This window comes from Eschrichtius robustus, chromosome 17 (genome assembly GCF_028021215.1).
Source record: "Eschrichtius robustus isolate mEscRob2 chromosome 17, mEscRob2.pri, whole genome shotgun sequence".
Taxonomy (NCBI): domain Eukaryota; kingdom Metazoa; phylum Chordata; class Mammalia; order Artiodactyla; family Eschrichtiidae; genus Eschrichtius; species Eschrichtius robustus.
Window position 1 is genome coordinate 11,154,997 of NC_090840.1, and position 20,511 is coordinate 11,175,507.

The 20,511-nt window shown below is 39.8% G+C and overlaps 1 protein-coding gene across 1 annotated transcript in view; it reads right to left on the reverse strand.

The window, feature by feature from the left end:
* The window catches only part of CYP7B1 (cytochrome P450 family 7 subfamily B member 1), a 187,308-nt gene extending 167,137 nt beyond the window's left edge, over window positions 1-20,171 (reverse strand). Inside the window, exon 1 of the mRNA XM_068525527.1 lies at window positions 19,878-20,171. Coding sequence (XP_068381628.1) covers window positions 19,878-19,990 — 113 coding nt within the window. The 5' untranslated portion in view covers window positions 19,991-20,171. The remainder of the gene's footprint in view (window positions 1-19,877) is intronic.
* Window positions 20,172-20,511: the final 340 nt, after the last annotated feature.

Sequence of the window (20,511 nt, forward strand, 5' to 3'; positions counted from 1 at the left end):
AAGTTAAAAAACGATTTAAATATTAATACTCGAATGTGCTCCACCCATTGCATTTCACCACAGTGTCAACTGCTGGCATGCAGTTTGCACCTTCTGTATTTCCAGTCTTTCCTTCTGTTCCTCCAAGGCAAATTGATCTGCTCCCTCCACCCCTCAAATATCATCCATCCTGGCTGGCCCATGCCTCCACTGTCATCCCACCACCCCAGCCAAGCGCACAAGGGAAAGTCTTGTTCTCCCTGAAGACTGAGATCCAGCTCATCCTGCAAACACTGGGTCAATCACCACCTCCTCCCTGAAGTCTTCCCAGAACAACACGGAAACAGTGCTCTCTCCTTCCTTTCAGAAGTCCAGCAAGAACCAGTGTTCCTCCCATTCTTCTTTACCCCATCTTTATTGTTTAGTATGGTCAATGACATTGTTCTGTGAACAGACGCCCTCCCTTTTCACCACAATGCATCCCTAAAAACCACATTGGAAAGTTGGAAAGCAGACTGTCGTCAAGACCATTCACGTTTTCCACTGGCCACCATGCGATACTCCAATAACAAGGAGTGAAAATAAGCCACAGGTGAGGCCAACAGTGTCATAAAACCAAAAAGATATAACACTTCTGTATCGCAACATATAATTTGGGGAAAAAAACTATGGCTTAGGTCATAGAGTTTTAGGGCTGAAGTGGATCTTAGAGCCCTTCAGTTCACAGATGGGGACCCTAAGGCACAAAAAGGGTGAGAAACTTGCCCTGAACTTCAGAGCTAAGATAGGATGGGAACAGAACTCGAGCACGGCTCTGTTGACACACAGACCAAAGCTCTTTCTAGTATATTCTACTGCCCTGTTGTAAATGCCTATTAAAAGGGCATACTTTACACACCAATTATTTAAGGAGCCTTAATTTGCAATAAAGTGTTCCACTACCATAAAGAATAAAACTACTGAACCATAAATCTAAAACCAATATACTCCTCACAATAAACATGAAACAAACAATAACACAAATAAAAACCCCAGGGAGAGTGGCGGCCACACCTTTGTCCACACGGTGCCCGGCCCCCTGGGGTCACTCCTATGCTGTGCAGGACCCCACAGGCCAGCGCTGGTCTCCTCGGGCTCCACACGTGGCTGGGCCCTAGAGCTATAAAATGTATCCAGGGGAAATCTGAACACCTCTTCTTTCCCCCATAAATCTCCCAGTAGCAGGCAGACGTAATCCAAAAATTAATTGATCATTTAATTCAAAGATTAATTTGCAGCATCTAAATAATTTGAAGCTGTCACTACAGACCTTAGTTGAGAGGATTTAGAACTATCATTCTCTACCCAGCTTGAAGACTGGATTTTATGGGGAGTTTTGAAAACAACTTCCTTAGTCTTCACCAAATGAATCAGAATCTCAGGGATGGGATCTGAGTATCATTTTTTTTAAAAACTGATACACTTTAATTCTGATAATTCTGATACACTGGGAATTAAGAACCATTCGTTTGGAGAGTAGAAGTTTTGTCAGTTGGGTCCTTCCCCTTTCTCCTTTATGTTTCCTGCCCAACTGGCAGGACTTTTTCAACTTCAAGTGACAGAAACCCAACCTGCTTCGGCTAAAGGGGAATGTGCCCACATAACTAAAGTCAGGAGTGAAACTGGCCCTGGGAGTGATAGGAACCAGGGGCGTGATGCCCTCAGAACATTCCCCTTTGACCCCTCTACATATATATAATATATATATATATGTTTTGTATATATTCTATATATTACATAGAAAATATATATTATACACCACACACACACACACACACACACACACGCACTCATCTTATTGGTTCTGCTTCTCTCTAGAACCCTGACTAATACACTATCCCTCTCATTAACACAAGGAATTCTCTCTGGAAATTCTCACCTTTCTGGTCTATATCATCATTTTCTCTTTCTATAGGATCATTCCCATTTGTATTCAAACATGGTGTCATTTCTCTTATATAAATCTAAAAAAAACCCCAAAACAACTTGCCCTTAATTGAATGTGCCCACCAGCTACTGTCCCATTTCTGATTCCTTCCCCAACAAAACTTTTTGAAGATTATCTGCAGTCACTGCCTTCAATTTCACTCCTTCCATTTTCCACTAAGCCTCCTCCAAACAAGTTTTCAGCTCTACCACCCCACAGAAACTTCTCCCGTTGAGATCAGTAACAATTTCGATATCAATAAATTCAAGTCACCTCTTGGTCCTCATCTTACTTGTCAGCAGCATCTGACACAGTTCACCAGTCTGTCTTCCCGTCACTTGTGCGTTCTTCACTTGGATGCCACACTCAAGGTCTTCCTCTACCTCACTAATTGTCCGTTCTCAGTCCTCTTCTGCCTAAATTCTGAATGTGGGAGTGCCCAAGGCTCAGTCCTTGGTCCTCTGCTCTTTCATTTCTATACTCCCCCTTTAATCTCATCTACTCACATTGCCTTCATTCTCTATCTATATGCCAGTGACCTGCACATTTATCTCTACAATCAGACATCTCTCCTGAACTTAAGACTCAACTATCTGACTGCCCACAGATAACATTTATATGTCACATGAGATGCTGGTGAAGATGTGACAGCTGGGAGAATTGTCCTGACCTGGCAGCTATTTCTACTAACCTACCGGTCACTCTGTCCCTTCTACCAATAAAAATCATGAAGGTAGAACTGAAGAAAAAAATAATGTCCATGGATACAACTGCCAAAGATAATACTACCACACGGTATCCCAGATACTGCACATTCACAATGTCCAATAAAGTGGACTCATCCCCTTAGCCCCAAACCCTGTCCTCCTCAACAGTCTCTATCTTGTCAAGTGACCCAGTTACAGTCACTCAGACCAGCACCCTAAGGGTCATCCTTACACCCTCCCCTTCTCCTTCCTTCTAGCCACGTGCAATTCAATACCAAGTCCAGTAGTTTTTACTCTAAGAATTTCTCTAACCTAGCCCCATCATCAACGCTTGCTTTTCTGTGGCTTCATTCTATCCTGATTACCTATCACATGGTGTAATGGAACTGCTGGATTATTTGTATATTTCTATAGATTTTTGGGTTCCTTGAGGACAGAAACTTTCATCTCTGTAGGTAGCCAATACATCTTTGTTGAGTTGAACTGAAAAGAACACATGAAAGGGGAGAGTCCTGATTTAAGAATAGGGATTTGGGTGGAAAATCCATTTCTTTGCCTTGGTGATTGTTGAGAAATTCATGTCAGTAGTCACAGTTGACCTTAGTAGCCTCAACTTTTCCTCCCAGTGCAAATCACAGCCGTAAGGGTCATGTGAAAGAAACAAGAGTGTACACAATGACAAATATAGGTGTTAAGCAATATAGAATTAATAGAGTAGGGAAGTGTGAAATTTAAAGACTGGGACCTATTTGGACATGTCTTCCTAACTCAACTATAAACTCCTTGGAGGTAAAAATGGTATCTTATTCTGCTTTCTACTCAGGGTTTTCCATACTGCAGGAGGTCAACAACTATTGACTGAGTAGTGAACACCTGCTTTCCTTCAAGGGTGTGAGCAGTGAAACCTTTTCAAACTCATCTGCCTGCCTCCAAAACTACTTCTATCTCCAGAGGTAAAATAACTTGTGAAAAGTCTTACCTCAAATAAGTAGCAGAGCTAGTATTTAAACTCCTCATCTCTCTGGTTCTAAAGCCCTAATCATTCTGCCATATTGCCAATCTGAAGTATTCTGAACAAAAATAAATGGTCAAATACCTCACTCTCTTCTATTTCATTTTTGTGCCAAGAGTTTCAGCTGACTTTTCTTGAGATGGCCTTCTTGTCTCTGCTCTGAGTTATGGGGACATGCTTCAATTTCCAAATGTCCTTATTCAATCCCGTTCAAACAACTCTCTGTTTTAATTCTCAGAAAGTGTTTCTTTGAGTCTTCAGGAATGATATGGTTTTCATGGCCCTGAACTTACTCTGGGATTCAGGGTCTTGTGATCCTTCTATGTTGGGCCCTGAGACTATTCTTATAGTTTATAAATGTCTAAGGGGAATTCCCAATAACTGGCTTAGCTCTGACTCAGGTGGAATCATGGGTCATGCCCTTCATAGTCAACACTGTATGTCAGGTTTCTCAGCATTCTGTGAACCAATCATGACTACAAAGAAAATCATCCACAGCCTTTTTATTCCATATTATAATGAGCAATAATTCTCTAAGTCCTATTTTTAAATTATTAATGTATTACTTATTGGCTGCCTACAATGCACCAGACACTTTTTTTTCTAGGTGCTAAGGACACAGAGATGAATGAAAAGCAGACTGATTCTCATACTAGTTGCTGACACACTGACTGAGGAGCGATGCATATTCACAGATAATTATGATACATTGTGAGGTGAATTCTGAGCTGCTGGGAGAGGCTGAGGAGGAGAGAGTGAACTCTGCCTGGGAAAGATCTGGAAAATCTCCAGAGAGATGGAGCTTTTACACTGGGACTAAAAGAGCAGAAAGAAGGGTATGGTCATGGAGTCAGAAAGAGACTTGCTGTGTTTGAGAAGGGGTACCCTCTGTAGAGCTGAAATATATGTAGTTTGGGGGGTTAGTTTGAGAATGTCAGTGTCCTGGTAGAATCACATCATTTCCTTAGTGATTATCTAGTCTGATTTCCTTATTTATAGATGAGAATACGGAGGCTCAGAGACAGTGAGAAATGTTATCATGCCATTTCTTCTTCTGGGGGAGTTTCATTTTTATTGCTGATTTCATAAATATCATGATCCTTGTTCTCTTTGAATAGGGATACATATTGTAAGTATGTACATACTACATACTTAGTATACTTAGTACATATTCTAACTGTAGCGTCCTAATGAAAGTTTGGAAACAGCAGTTGGAAAAGCAAAGCACGCGCTGCTATGGATTCTTCTTCTCTTGATCCCACCAAGGCTTCAGAGACCCTGCGAAAAGCATGCTTTGGACATAGCCAAAATTCTAGTCATTTTCTAAAGTCATCCTGTGACAGGGAGATCAGCTCAGTGCTTTGTGACCACCTAGAGAGGTGGGATAGGGAGGGTGGGAGGGAGAGGCAAGAGGGAGGGGATATGGGATATATGTATACGTATAGCTGATTCATTTTGTTATACAGCAGAAACTAACACAACACTGTAAACCAATTACACTCCAATAAAGATGTTAAAAATAAATAAATAAAGTCACCCTGTGACAGACAGAAGCAACACCCCTGCATGTTTCTTCCTTGTTTTTTCCTTTATTGATAATAATCAGTTCTAAGGAAGGGGGTGTATTTGAAAATAAATCTATGTATATCTTAAAGACAGTTAGAAAACTGTCATTGTTCAAAGTTGCTGACAAAGAATGATGAATTTTAACTGATTAAGTAACCTAGCATTATTCTGAATCTATTACACAGGTCATGAGATGTCCTACAAATCTGAGTCATCCTAAAATACTTAAAGGCCCTCTTACCCTATCATAGAAACACAGTGCTTGAGACTCCAGTTATGTGTTCTTTTTTATAAGACAGTAACAATTTTTAAAGTCCAAAAACAGACATTATTTCAGCTTTTGGTTCTATTTGGCCAGAATTTCTTCTCAAATATGACTGTCTTAAAAGAGTACAAATATAGAGTTTCAAAGAGGGATTGAGTTATCTTAGTCCCACTAAAGCAGATTGAGAAAACGGACATGAATCAGTCACTTTGGCTTCTAGAAGAGGAAAGACTAACCCTTTAAAAATATTATAGTTGCCTATAAAGTGGAAGGCAATTTTCATATATCTTCCAAGGCAATGTAATTAAGAACATCTGTACCTACCTACTCAACTTCATTAACTTATATTTGGGACTAAAGAAACTTCTCTATAGTAGATCTCTAGTCAACACAGGGAAAAGCACAAGAACAAATAAAATATGTAGATGTTTCAGGAATAAGACTTTTGCTTGAACATTTTTGAGATCTACGTTTGTCTCAAGGTAAGGCAACCACTGTCCAAGAAGTTAACTACAATACTGCAGAATGCAAACATAAATCATAAAATGAAGAATGGCATTGCTAAGATGCAGTCTAGCAAGACTATTCTATTATAGATCCACCCTGTAAAAATCAAGCCCAGGTAGGGCCATTTTGTAAAAAAAAAAAAAAAAAAAAAAGACAACTAGAAGAGCTGATTAAATACAAAAGAATAAGTATCATAATCAGTGAAGAGATGAGAAATTAAGATTGGATCTTCATCAAATAACATGAGAACTATTTACAGAACTGCTACCCAGAAATTTCATGGCAATGGCACTTCCTCTGTTTTATGTGATAGTTTATCTCTCTAGTAAAAAATATATTCAATCCTTGGCTAGGAAATTAACTGCTGTAGCTTTTCCCCTATTTTTGTTTAATTAAGTAGTTGAATACAATACTCAATATGGCACAAAGGAACCTGAATCTACTTGAGATGTAAAATGAGTAAAGTCTAGTAGCACAATAAGGCATTATCGTAGACCATCTGCAGACCCTTTATTGCTTACTGCTGGGGCTTAAACAGCCTTGAGTCACATTGTTATTATGACTTTATTCCATGGTCCCTAGGAATACTGTAGGATTTGATCTTCAGTACCTTTCTTTTTTGGTTGAAACATCCCACCCATGGAATAAGTTAGAAAAAACTGTGTAGTGGTTGTGTTATTTACAACCAAAAGACTCCATCCACCAATGGAGTGGGTTCCATCTCCAATGTCTCCCTGTATGGTAAATCTAGAGATTAAAATAAGAGGGGAAAGTTCTGTAAATACATATGGAGAATTTCAACATAGAAAGAAAACACTTATTTGAATCAATGCCTCTAGAAAAATAAAAATTTTAAAGACTTTACTTTTGGATTCCTTCCCTTAAAAAGTAAGAGCCACTTTAACTTCAAAATATGTCCTGTTTTTAGAATTGGGGTATTAAGCCAGTATGCTATGGCCCACAAATGCACCAGAGTCACAAATGCTGTGGTCAAAAGTCTTTACCCTTCTTCAGTTGACTGGTGATTTCATATGTTCTAGGAATATTTTTATCTTTTGGCGTGATGCTCTATACCATATGGTATAACACACTGACAAGCAAAAAGGGTGGAACTAGTTTGAAATATATACACATATATACACACATATATTTATACATTTATATATTCACACACACATACACTGCATGCATAGTGAAAGAAGTTGCATGTATGCCTACAAAGAAATAAGGGCAAAGTTACACATCCTACATACAGGACTGAGATTCTTTGTCCATGTGAAAAAGGTCATTAAAATCCAAAGCAAGATTGAAAGTTCACTATAGACCTAAAAGCATTCAAGAGATATATCAGAAACACCTACATTTTGCTACATCAAGTAATATTTGAACTGTCTGTAACACTTTTTCACACAATATTTAATGCTGCTTCTCTAAGTGCAATAATAACTGCAGCAGTGACACACAACAAGTTGCAGAATCCATTTAGGAAAGATTGTTAAAATGGGAAACATACTAAACTATCTTTAATTGATTCCCAGAGGGTGAAAGTATCCTTTCCCTTTGACTCCAGGTTCCTTCAACATGATTTTCCTTTTGAAAACAGTGATCTTGAATCAATTTTTACAAGTTTTCTAAAAGATTAAGGTGTGACACTGGGCCTGCTCATTAGTCTTTGTGTCAAGAGGTAGTCTTCCCTAGAATAAAACACAGAGGAAAATCTTCTTGACAAAGATTTCTTGGATAGGACACCAAAAGCACAGGCAACAAAAGCAGAAATAAAAAGTGTGATTATGCCAAACTAAAAAGCTTCTGCACAGCAAAGGAAACAATTGATAAAATGAAAAAGCAACCTACAGAATGGGAGAAAATATCTGCAAACCATATATTTGATAAAGCATTGATACTCAAAATCTATAAAGAACTCTGACAACTCAATAGCAAAAAACCAAATAACTTGATTAAAAAATGGGCAAAGGAACTGAATAGACATTCTACTAAAGAAGACATACAAATGTCCAACAGGTATATGAAAAGGTGCTCAACATCACTAATCATCAGAGCAATGCAAATCAAAACCAGAATGAGATATAACCTCACACCTCTATTTTATATATATATATATATATATATATATATAAAAGCCAAGTATTGGCAAGGATGTGGAGAAAAGAGAAAAGGGAACTCTTGTACTCTGCTGGTGGGGATGTAAATTGGTGCAGCCACTATAAAAAACAGTATGGAAGTTCCTCAAAAATTAAAAATAGAGCTACCATATGATCCCACAATTCCACTTCTGGGTATATATCCCAAAAAATTGAAATAAGGATCCCAAAGAGATATCTGCACTCCCATGTTCATTAAAGCATTATTCATAATAGCCCAAGACATAGAAGCAATCTAAATGTCCATCGATGGGCAAATGGATAAAGAAAATGTGGTTTATACTTATAATGAAATATTATTCAGCCTTAAGAAGGAAATCCTGCCATTGTGACAACATGAATGAACCTAGAAGAAATCATGCTAAGTCAAATAAGCCAGACACAGGAGGACAAATACTATGTCATATCACTTATATGAAGAATCTCCAACAGTCATAGAAGAGAGTACAATGGTGGTTAACAGGGGATGGGGGAGAGGAAAACAGAGAGGTATTAGTCAAAAGATACAAAATTTCAGTAATACCATATGAATAAGTCCTACTGATCCATTGTACACCATAGTGCCTCTAGTTAATACTGTATTATACACTTAAAAATTTGCTAAGAGGGTAGATATTAAGTGTTCTTAATGACAATAATAAATAAAGAGGGTGGAAAAACTTTTGCAGGTGATGGATATGTTTATGGCACAGGTTGTGGTGATGGTTTCATTGATGTATACTTACCTCCAAATTCATCAAATTGAATACATTAACATATACAGCTTTGTGTATGTTAAAAAAGGAAGAGAGAGAGACAGACAGGGTCCAGCATGATCCGTCCTGTTCTCTACTGTATCTGAACAAAGGACAGTGTGGACACACAGTGAACCTCAAATCCTCTGCTAAGCCATTAAGTGAGTGGGTGCAAGAGCCAGTAAATGGAATAAGGAAAGACAGGTGTTTTCTCACACTGTCCAACAAATGTCACTTTCATACAATCTAGTGTCAGAAGGAGACAGCAGGCTAGTACTGCCTGCTTTTTTCAGTCTTAACATATCCTTCTTTTAAAAGTCCAAATGTACGTATTCATATCTTAGTTAAATTTCTACTAGAAATGCTTTAAAGTCGTATTAGATCTTAATACTTTCGTTTTCAGTCAAGGGTAAGGGCATATGCCAGAACATTATTGCAAGAAAACTTAAAAAGTAAAACAACAAACACAAATGGTGTTAAATGGTTGGACTTGAAGTCAAGCACTGTGGATTTGAACCCTAACTGCACAGTATTCTAGTTGTATGAATTTGGGAATATTATTTAAACGAGACTTACTTTTTTACCTCTGTAAAATGAGGAAAGTTATTGTGAGGGAGGATTCAATCAATTAAATCTAGTAATGGCTATAAAGTACTTGCCTCAGTGTCTTGTGGGCACATAGGAAGCGCTCAAAATTATTGGCCGCCATTATTACAAGTCAAAAACAATTTTGTAGGACTTTATACTCAACACACAAAAATAGATTGAAAAGTCAACAATATCGGAGTAGCTAATCCAGGTAACGACCCATCATCCAAAAATGTTAATCGCTTCACACCCTGCCCCCAAAGTACAGCACTGCCAAAACACAGTGTCACCACTAGACATGACCAAACAACAAGCCACCTGTCTTCTGGGATAAAGGGGTTTGGGGACCACAGTTCTAAGGGACAGCTAATACAAAGCAATGCTTTCACCAGAGCAATGCTGGTTTTCAAACAGAAAACCTGGTCTCTAATATTTATCAGTATTCATCCCACCATTACTAGTGTTCAGGGTACCAAAGACGAAAATGTGTGTGAATCTATGTGATTAACCAATCCCCCAGGCTCAGCCCTTTCACAAAGGAACTCTGATCTGTTCAACAAAGCACACTGTTCACCCACGCCAGGCAGCAGAAACGTAAGCCCAGTTACACAAATCCAGAGCCTAAACCTGAAAGTTAACAATATGTATTTTTAAACTCTGAATTTTCAGAAGCAGGAATTTTAGGAATTGACTGCACTCCAGTTGCTATGTTTTCAGTTAGGTTTATACTAAAGAATAATCATTGCACCAATATATGTTCTCCACTTGTAAATATTCATGATAGGTAAGCATTTGCTTATGAAATCTTCACTTTCTAATCAAAGTGGCAGAAAATTGATATGTATGACATTTATCATTTTTGTATATAGTTTGTATATTTTGATATCAGTATCTACAACTCTAAAATATTCATATTGGAAATAGATAACAATTACTGCACCAAACCCATTCATTCATCCTTCATTCTTATAACAAGTGTTCACTGAGGATCTACTCAGGGCCAGGTATTGTGCTAGTGCTAAAACTAAAGTCAAGCTTTTATAGCTTCTTCTTCATTATTATAAACTATGTAGGATAAAGTTATGAGGAGAAATGACAATGGATTTAAATCCTGTTATGATTGTACTTTTATGAAAATTTCTATTAATTTTTGTATTAAGCAATTACAGACTTAATTAATCCTTTCCACTTTCCTATAGACAAAAAATGATCCCATCCCAAATACGTCTATGTTGAAAAAAATGCCAAAGCCATAAAATGAGCACTTCAGCTATAAAAATGCATGATATAATAGATGTCACCTTCTCTTATTCAGCAAAGGAGCATTCTATAACTTTGTCCTTTGTCTTTCACAGAACAGTAACCTGAAGTCGTTTCAGTGGGATTTTACTTTGGATAAAGTACAAAAATATTCTTCTCCAAGAAGCCGTTAATCTTTCCTCTGCAGCTGATGGTTCTCTCTGCTCTACTTGATTTTGGGGAAGTCAGTGAAGTACAGCGTCCTGTTACCCCAGACCCCTTCCACGCCTCAGAGTCACCCTGGGCTTTCTCCTCCAGGCTGTGGGTAGCAGTAAGCAGGGATGCACCTCAGTGCCTGCAGCCCACATCACATTTTCAAAAAGATTTTAAAGATGCACAGAGTTACATGGATACATAACAAACATTCAAACCTTACTTGTGAATTGATGGATAAGGAAGAGAGACATCAGTGAATAGCTCATGGTAATCTGAGAACCTTGGGGCCAAAAATTCTCCAATTACTATGTATTAGCATAGACACTGAGTATTTACAAATGTTTGCCTTCTATCCTGCTCCTCATGGGCCACCAGCAAAGTGATCCGAGTCCCACTCTTTCCTGCTCTCTGAACCTTCCTGCAACAGGCTGTAGAGTTTAATGCAAAGAGCACGGGGGACCCGGCTATTGTGTTAGCTTTCTATGGCCACTGTAACAAATTACCACAAATCTGTGGCTTAGACAATACCAATTTACTATCGGATGGTTCTGTAGGCCAGTAGTCCAAAATGGCTCTCCCTAGGCTAAGATCGAGGTGTAAGCAGGGTGAGGTTTCTTTCTGGAGGCTCTAGAGGGGAATCTATTTCCTTGTTTATCCAGCTTCGAGAGCCTGCCTGCATTCTTTGGCCTTTGCACTCCTTAATCCATCTCCAGAGCCAGCAACAGTCAACTGACCTCCTCTCCTGCCTCCCTCTTCCAGGTTTAATGTGTGATTACATTGGGCCCACCCAATGGTTTGGTATCGTCCCCCATTTTAAGGTTAGCTGATTAGCAACCTTCATTCCACTTTGCAGAGTGACTTATTCATAGGTTCTGGAGATTAAGTGTGAAAAACTTTAGGATTAAGGGGGCTTTATTCTGTCTACCACAGCTATAATGGACTTGGAATCAAAAGCCCAGCTCTACCCCTGAGTAGCCCTGCAACCTTATGCAAACTGGTTAATTTCTTAATGTGTTCGTCTCTTCCGAAAAAATAGCTTCACGGTTATCTCATGAATCGCAGTGAAGATTAAATGAGATAATATATGCAAAACATCTAAGCCCAGAGCCTGTTATGTTCATTTCCATCTTCCCTTACCTTCCTCTCAAAAGTCAGCATCATAGTGGGATGGAGCTGGATTTTGGACCTAGGTCCATTTTGGCTTCACAGCCATGCTCTTTGCCTTACACTACACTCCTTCTACAAGGAAGTCCCATTGCTGGGAAACACTGAGCCATGATTTTACATACATAAATGGCCCTGCATGACTAAGGGAAGCACTCGAAGGTTTCACTCTGATAAAGGTTAAGAGATTTATGCTGAGTTGGCATAAATTGTGAACTGATTTCTCTGATGCCAACAGATGATACATTTAAAGGGATGGTCAGGATTCATCAGCAGATCATGATTCCAGCATTAAGCAATCCTCAGTGTGGACCCGATCAGGAGTTCTGAACCTCCCAAGACCCAGTGAATCATCACTTTGAATGACACACAACTAAACAGCAAAGTATGTGTTTTTCAAAACTTACCTGTTCCACTAATTACGTAGTGGGAATACTCTCTATCTTCAGGAACTTTTTTTTAAAGTTACAGAATAAAATAGTGAGGCAGCCTGAAATGTCTCAAATGGTAACAAGACCAATCCAAACCCCACAGCTTAGTAAAGATAAGTGTAGCACCCTACAGTAATTGATCATTTAATCCAGAGTCACAAATGTGCCTGGAGATGTCCCTACCACCTCCTATGTACAAACATAAAAATCCACCTGTTAAATCAGCATTCTTCTGCATAGATAATGACTTTGCTTTCAGCTGCCCACATCCTTGTCCTACATTTTCTTATAAGAAAAAGGGAAGAAAGAAGAAAAACATCCACTAGTGATGACAACCTAGTTCCTCTCATATTCTAGGCAATGGTAACAATGTGAGGGATCTGGAGCACCAGGGGTCTCCTTGGGGAGTAATTAAGTAATTAGAAAAAAGAAAATTGACTTGTGTGATACCCTCATGTCAACAAACCAACATTTCAAAACAACTTGCTACCTACATAACCTTGACAATTTATAACTCAAAAAAAATCACTGATTGAATTTTTACATTGACTAAAATTCATCTTAAAAACATTTAAATCTTATTTCTTACCAATTACAGCATTTTGGAGGTGCGGGGATTTGTGTGTTGGGGGAGAAGGATGAAAGAGGGAAGGAAACTCATCCCACTTTTTTTCCCCCTAAATAGCAACTAAGAGAAAAGGATCTCTGGGAAGAACCAAGGAAACCTAATTGTGCAAGCCAACTGTCTTCCAAGTGACTTCACACTTTACAAAACGTGTTCACATTTCTCATGCACTTTGCTTCTCGTATCTACCTTGTATGGTCGCTGTTAATTCCATTTTCTATTAAGGAAGATGACTGGGAGAGATTATTCAGAGGTCACAGAATGTGGACCCTTTGAATCTCTGGAGGAGGGGGACTCTCTCTGATGTCATCCAGAAGATGTGATTTGGTGAGGTGTCCTCTCCTGGGCTCAATCCATTTATTTATTTTTTTAACAACTTTATTGGAGTATAATTGCTTTACAGTGTTGTGTTACTTTCTGCTGTATAACAAAGTGAATCAGCTATATGCATACGTATATTCCCATATGCCCTCCCTCTTGCGTCTCCCTCCCAGCCTCCTTATCCCACCCCTCTAGGTGGTCACAAAGCACTGAGCTGATCTCTCTGTGCCATGCTGCTGCTTCCCACTAGCTACCTATTTTACATTTAGTAGTATATATAAGTCCATGCCACTCTCTCACTTCATCCCAGCTTACTCTTCCCCCTCCCTGTGTCCTCAAGTCCATTCTCTACATCTGGGTCTTTATTCCTATCCTGCCCCTAAGTTCTTCATAACCTTTTTTTTTTTAGATTCCATATATATGTGTTAGCATACGATATTTGTTTTTCTCTTTCTGACTTACTTCATTCTGTATGACAGACTCTAGGTCCATCCACCTCACACTACAAATAACTCAATTTCGTTTCTTTTTATGGCTGAGTAATATTCCATTGTATAAATGTGCCACATCTTCTTTATCCATTCATCTGTCCATGGACACTTAGGTTGCTTCCATGTCCTGGCTCTTGTAAATAGAGCTGCAATGAACATTGTGGTACATGACTCTTTTTGAATTATGGTTTTCTCAGGGTATATGCCCAGTAGTGGGATTGCTGGGTCATATGGTAGTTCTATTTTTAGTTTTTTAAGGAAACTCCATACTGTTCTCCATAGTGGTTGTATCGACTTACATTCCCACCAACAGTTCAAGAGGGTTCCCTTTTCTCCACATCCTCTCCAGCATTTATTGTTTGTAGATTTTTTGATGATGGCCATTCTGACAGGTGTGAGGTGATACCTCATTGTAGTTTTGATTTGCATTTCTCTAATGATTAGTGATGTTGAGCATCCTTTCATGTGTTTGTGGGCAATCTGTATATCTTCTTTGGAGAAATGTCTATTTAGGCCTTCTGCCCATTTTTGGATTGGGTTGTTTGTTTTTTTGATATTGAGCTGCATGAGCTCTTGTAAATTTTGGAGATTAATCCTTTATCAGTTGCTTCATTTGCAAATATTTTCTCCCATTCTGAGGGTTGTCTTTTCGTCTTGTTTATGGTTTCCTTTGCTGTTATGCCCAGCTCTTAATCCTTAATCCCTAACTTAAATATGTTACCTAACATGGCAAAAAGGACTTTGCCAATGTGACTGAATTAAGGAACTTGAGATGGGAAGCTTATCCTATATTATCTGGGTGGGTTCAGTGTAGTCACTAAGGTCTTTATAAGAAAGAGGCAAGAGTGTCAGAATCTGAAACAGAGATTGGAGTTCTGGTGACCTCAAGAAGCTGCAAGAGGTAAGGAAATGGATTCTCTCCTGGATCCACCAAAAGGAATGCAACCCTACCAACACCTTAACTGAAGCCAGTAAGGCCCATTTCAGACTTCTCATATCCTGAACTGTAAGATTAAAAAATGTGTGCTATTGTCCTTTCCCCATGATATTTTCTGTAAACACTTTCCCCTATTCATTATAAACTTTTAATTCTGTTTTAAGTGTGCTCTTCAGGAAACATAATATTTAGTGACAATTTTTATTTCATTTATTTAAAATAATTTAACTATTTTATATTTATTTTCTATTGTTTTGGTAGGGCTGATTTTTGTCCTTTTAACAGGGGATGGGGAGGTAGGGAAAGAATAATAGAGATGTGTTTGTTTTCAACTCTGCCTTGCCACAGACTCTGTTTTTATATGATGTTGTCTTCTAAAATAAATTGGAAAGTATGTATCTGTATTAAAGTCTATTATTAGTAAACAGTGATTTTTTAAAAACATGTATCTAATTATTGGACAAAAACATATTTCATATTTTATATATATATCCACATATATATATATATCATATATATATCATGACTTTCTGGAAATGAACTGGGTTTCCTAGCACCACCCAAGTCTTATCTTCTAAGTTAGAATCCTATTACTACACTGACCCAGAATGCTGGTTCTTCTAAAAAAAAAAAAAAATGATTAAAAACATTTTAAAAGAATTTATCAAAGTTTTATTTTAAATGTATCATTCTTTTTGTATTATGAAAGAAATACGTATGTATTATGACACTTTAAAAATATAAGCATAAAAAAGGAAATAATAATCATTTCACAAAAAAGATATCACCTAGATATAATCACTGTTAGAAGTCTGGGTTTGGGTTCCAGTAATGGTGAGGTAGCTTGAAATAACCTAACATTTTCACAGATAGCAAAAGACAAAATAAACAAACAAAAAATGATTTAAATGCACTAAAGAACAAGCAAAAGAAGGCAGACACTGAAGGGGAGTCAATCCTTAAAGAACAGACCCATAATGAATTAAGTCCAGGGTAGACATTTCCTCTGACCCGTCTGCAAGGGGGAGAGACAGCTGGAACTCAAGCAAAAAAGCTACAATATTACTGACTGAGGTGTCAGAGTTTGGGATACTGAAGTGGCTGGAAATCAAGAAGAGAAACCTAGAAAAACATGCATATTGACACCCTTCAAATTGGTGGCCAAACTTGGAAGTGTGCATCTGTGGAGGAGACTTCAAAGAGCCCTGTGGAAGGCATCAGCTGCAAGATTCAAAGAACTGAGCAGAGATTTCCGCTGCTGCCCACTGCTGGGGAGACAAGAGTTTAGGGTTTGAATCCCATCAAAGAGAAGAAGCTTGGTAAATATCTTGAGCTTTCCATAGACTCATCTTTATAAAGGATAAAACTAAGCTTCCCCCAAGTTCAAGAGAATCGGCCAGAAATACATCTGCACGCTATAACAAAATTCATCACTCTTCAGGGGAAGACAATAAAATTCAGAATCTAGAAAGACAGGGTTTATCAACTAACAGACTGGCCACATCAGACATAGGTGAAGATAGCGAGCAACTGGAACTCTCATATAGTACGTACTGGTGGAAGTGTTACAAAAGTACAGTTACTTTGGAAAAATGGCGTTTTCCAAAATGGGTGTGAGTATAAGTCTTTACCCTATGATCCATCAGCCTTCTCATAGGTTCCAGGATTTTAACCCAAGAAGGAACTAAATATATGTCCACAAAGAGTCTTGTAAAAGAATGTCTACATATGCTTTATTTGTAATGGTCCCGGACTGGAAATAACTGAAAGTCCATTAAAAGGACAATAGATGACCAAATTGTAGTAAGCACATATACACACACATACATAATAAATGTAGTATATATATATATATATATATATATATATATATATATATATATAGTACATATATACATGTATATACCACAGTTTATATAGAGAGAGAACATAAACTACTCTGCAATGAAATAGAATGAATGAATTACTGACATATGCAACAACATGGGTGAATCTCAAAATCATTTTGTTGACAGAAGAAAGCCATACCCAAAAGAAGATACTGCATAATCCCATTTATAAGACGTTCAAGAACAGGCAAAACTAAATCAGAGCTCAGGGGTGGGGACTAACTAGAAAGAGGTGTGAGAAAATATTCTATTTCTTGACTGGGGTGACAGTTAACATGGGTGTCTACATGTATGAAAACTAATCGAATGGTACATTTAAAATCTACACATTTCATTGTATGTAAATTTGCCCCCCCTCAAATGTCTGTGGTATATCCTTGCAGCCTTTTATATTTTTAAGAAAGATGAACACAATCCCTGACATCGAGGTGCCTGCTTGGCACTCCTAGTGCGGACAAAAAGTGCTGCCTGCCATTCCAGTAAACAAAATGCTGCCTAGCCACCAGCCACTGTAGCCACCCCTGGCCGTGTGGGGCACTCTGGGGGGAATTCAGGATGGAGAAAAACAGGACGCTGGCCCCAGATAGTGAAGATACATATGTAAGAAATCATTTCAATGAGCCTGGACTCTTGCACCTTCCCATACATAGAAAAGCACTAAAATCGTTAACTTGAAATGTCTGTTTTTTTGTGATCAGCAGTAATCTTTTGATGTTCAACTACATAATTTTTTTTTTTTCAGCAAAAACTCCTAGATATCCTGGCGCCTCCCTTGCCTCTTTGGAACAGTTCCTCAGAGCTATCTGAGAGGCTGTCTCCTGGGCTATATAGTCTTCAGTAAGGTTCCGGGATACAACATAACTCACAACTTTTAGGTTGTGTATTTCTCTTCAGTTGACAGTAGCTACCACGCTTCGCTCTTCTGATGAACAGAAACAACTGCACAAACATTAAGCCATTCTTAATCAAACATTTAAGTGATCAAAGAAAGCCACTCTGTGACTATTATAAAGTCAAAAACGAGATCAATCCATAATCATGTCTAAATACTGACAAAAATCATGAATACTAAGTCAATAAAATGACCAAATATCCCCCAAACCTTACTAATTCTAGAGTCTGTTGCTTACTTACTAATTGCTGATTCAGCCTCAGTGCATTCCTCTCGCCTCATAGAGGAGATTAAGGTCTCCAGTCATAGACCAGCCCCAGCTTTCTGAGAGTACCTTACCAACAGAGCAAAACCTTGCTTCCTTGAACCTTCCCCCAAATCACATAACACAAACCCAAATGCCATAAATAGGTCCTTTCTACACTCTTTTACCCAGAACGAATGGCGTGTGTTCTTTCTAGTTGCCGTAAGCAATAACTCAACTTGTTCCACTACAGGTGTGTTCCTAGCAGTCTTTGGCTGGAGGTCATTGACACCATGTATACGGACCGTGTTTTTAAATTTTTTTCACTTAGTATATCTTGAATATGGCTTTCTATGTCTTCATATAGTCTACATTATAGTTTTTTATGGCTACATAACTTTCTATTACTCGGATATGCTAGAATTTCTTTAACTAAACCAATATTTTTCAGAAATCTAGTTTTTTTTCTAATGTTTCACTATTATAAGCAGCCCTGGTGAGCACTGAGCTGGTGAAATCTTTAAGGACCTTCACGATTATTTCACCAGGAGAAATTCCTTTAAATAAAATCACTGGAATTACTGGCTCAAGAGATATGAAACATAATACTACATTGCACTCTTGCCTGAATATAAAATCTTAGCTACTGTACGACAGACGGCACTTCAATCCACTTCAAACAGGCTACCATGCCCATTAACTCTCAGCTTCACTCTTACCAATTCTGCATCTTGTCAACTCTGATGGTCCTTTGTCCTCAACACACTAGACTTCTCAGCAGCATCTGACACAGATAACTCCCCCTACTTGTTTAAATATGTCCCTACCTAGCTTCTGGGACACCACATTCACTTGGTTTTCTTCCCATGCCATTGGCTCCTCTTTCTCAGTCTCCCTTGGTGGTCCTTCTTCTTCTGCCAGACTCTTCAACAAGGAGAGTGGCCCGGGCCCCCTACTTCTCCATCAAACTTTTTCACAAGGTGACCAATCTATACTCATGATTTTATGTTCCATTTTCATATCTGTGACTTTCATAATTAAATATCCTCCCCGGACCTCGCTACTGAGCACCAGAAACACAGACTTCACTATTTATCTAACACGTCCCTCCAAACCTGCCCTACCTCAGGGAATGACACCACACTCCACCCAGATGATCAGACAAAAACAAAAAACAAGGGAGGAAAAAAAAAAAAAAGCTATGAAGAAGAACCTGATAGTATGAAAAGTGACCCGGCTAGAAAAGACAAATAGAGTGATTTCAAAGTGAGTGCTTTTATGTTGAACTTCTCTTGTTTCTCCTTCCACCTTTCAAATCAGATAATGAAGTGACACACTTCTGGGTTTTGGTGTTAATATGCTGTTTATTCTGTTCTAATGAAAATAACAGAGTAAATGTATAAAATACACATTATAAGTTCATTAAGTCCTCACAAAAATCCCATGAGGTACTATTAGTTCGTTTTTCCAGATGCGGACCAGTGGTAAACTGAGGCACTGACAGGCACCCAGAGGTATTGCTCATACCACACACTGGCATTTTCCTAAAACATTTCACTTTTAATGGAATGAAAAGAAAGAAAATTCCCCTCCTGAAATACTCTATGAATGCTAGGCCATAAAGCATCAACTCACTGTAACAAGGCACCAAAGTGTGTCTGGAAGCCATGCGTGATGCATAATGTATAATGCAAACCTAGGGCAGACTACAACCGAGCCCGGAGCAGCAAGTCGAATTTGGTCCCCACGCTTGCATACGTGTGCGTGTGCCTGGGAAAGAGGCAGACGAAGGCTTTGTCTTTACACACGACCCCCAGCGACGCCGGCGCCCGCAGTCATGGAAGGGGCTCCCTGGACCATCCGGGTCGCGCGCGGTCGCGGGGCCCAGGACGCATGCGTGAGCCGGGCGCTAGGCTGCTCGGCCGGGCGGCGGGGCACTTACCTGGTGCGCCGGACGCGCAGACACAGTACCAGCAGCAGCAGGGCCGCGGCGAGGACCAGGCCCGAGGGGCTGAACGGCCGCGGCAGCCACGGCTCCGGCGAGAAGCTGCCCATGCCCGCGGCCACGTCTTCCGCCGTCCGGATCGCGCGCGGCCGCGGGGGGCGGCCCGGGGTGTCTCTCCGAGCTGCGCAGCCGACGAGTCTGCAGCCGGCAGAGGGTCCCGGGAGGCTGGCCTGGCGCGGCGCCGCCTGGAATATCACCGAGGGCCCCCGGGGCCAAGTCTCAAAGTTCCCGGACTCCCCTCCCCCGGCCCACCCCTCCCCGCTCGACCCATGCGCGCCGCCCCGTTCGGCCACCGCCTCCCGCCCGGCCGCCTCTGGAAAACTGCGCACCGCCCACCCCCGCCCCCGGGGCAGGAAGAAGGGCTAGAGAAGAGGGGGAAAGGGGTTAGGATTTCCCGAGCTCGAGCCGCTGAAGGCCTGAGGGAAGGGGATTTCAGTTCTGAGTTGGAAATGAGTCGTTCGGGTCCGTCATCCCCTCGCCCGCGCCCCGCGACCGCGCTGGCCCTCGAAGAGGGTTGGGGCTGTGCCCGCTGCGCTCTGGCCCCGGCGACCTCTTCGGCAGCCCCTCCTCC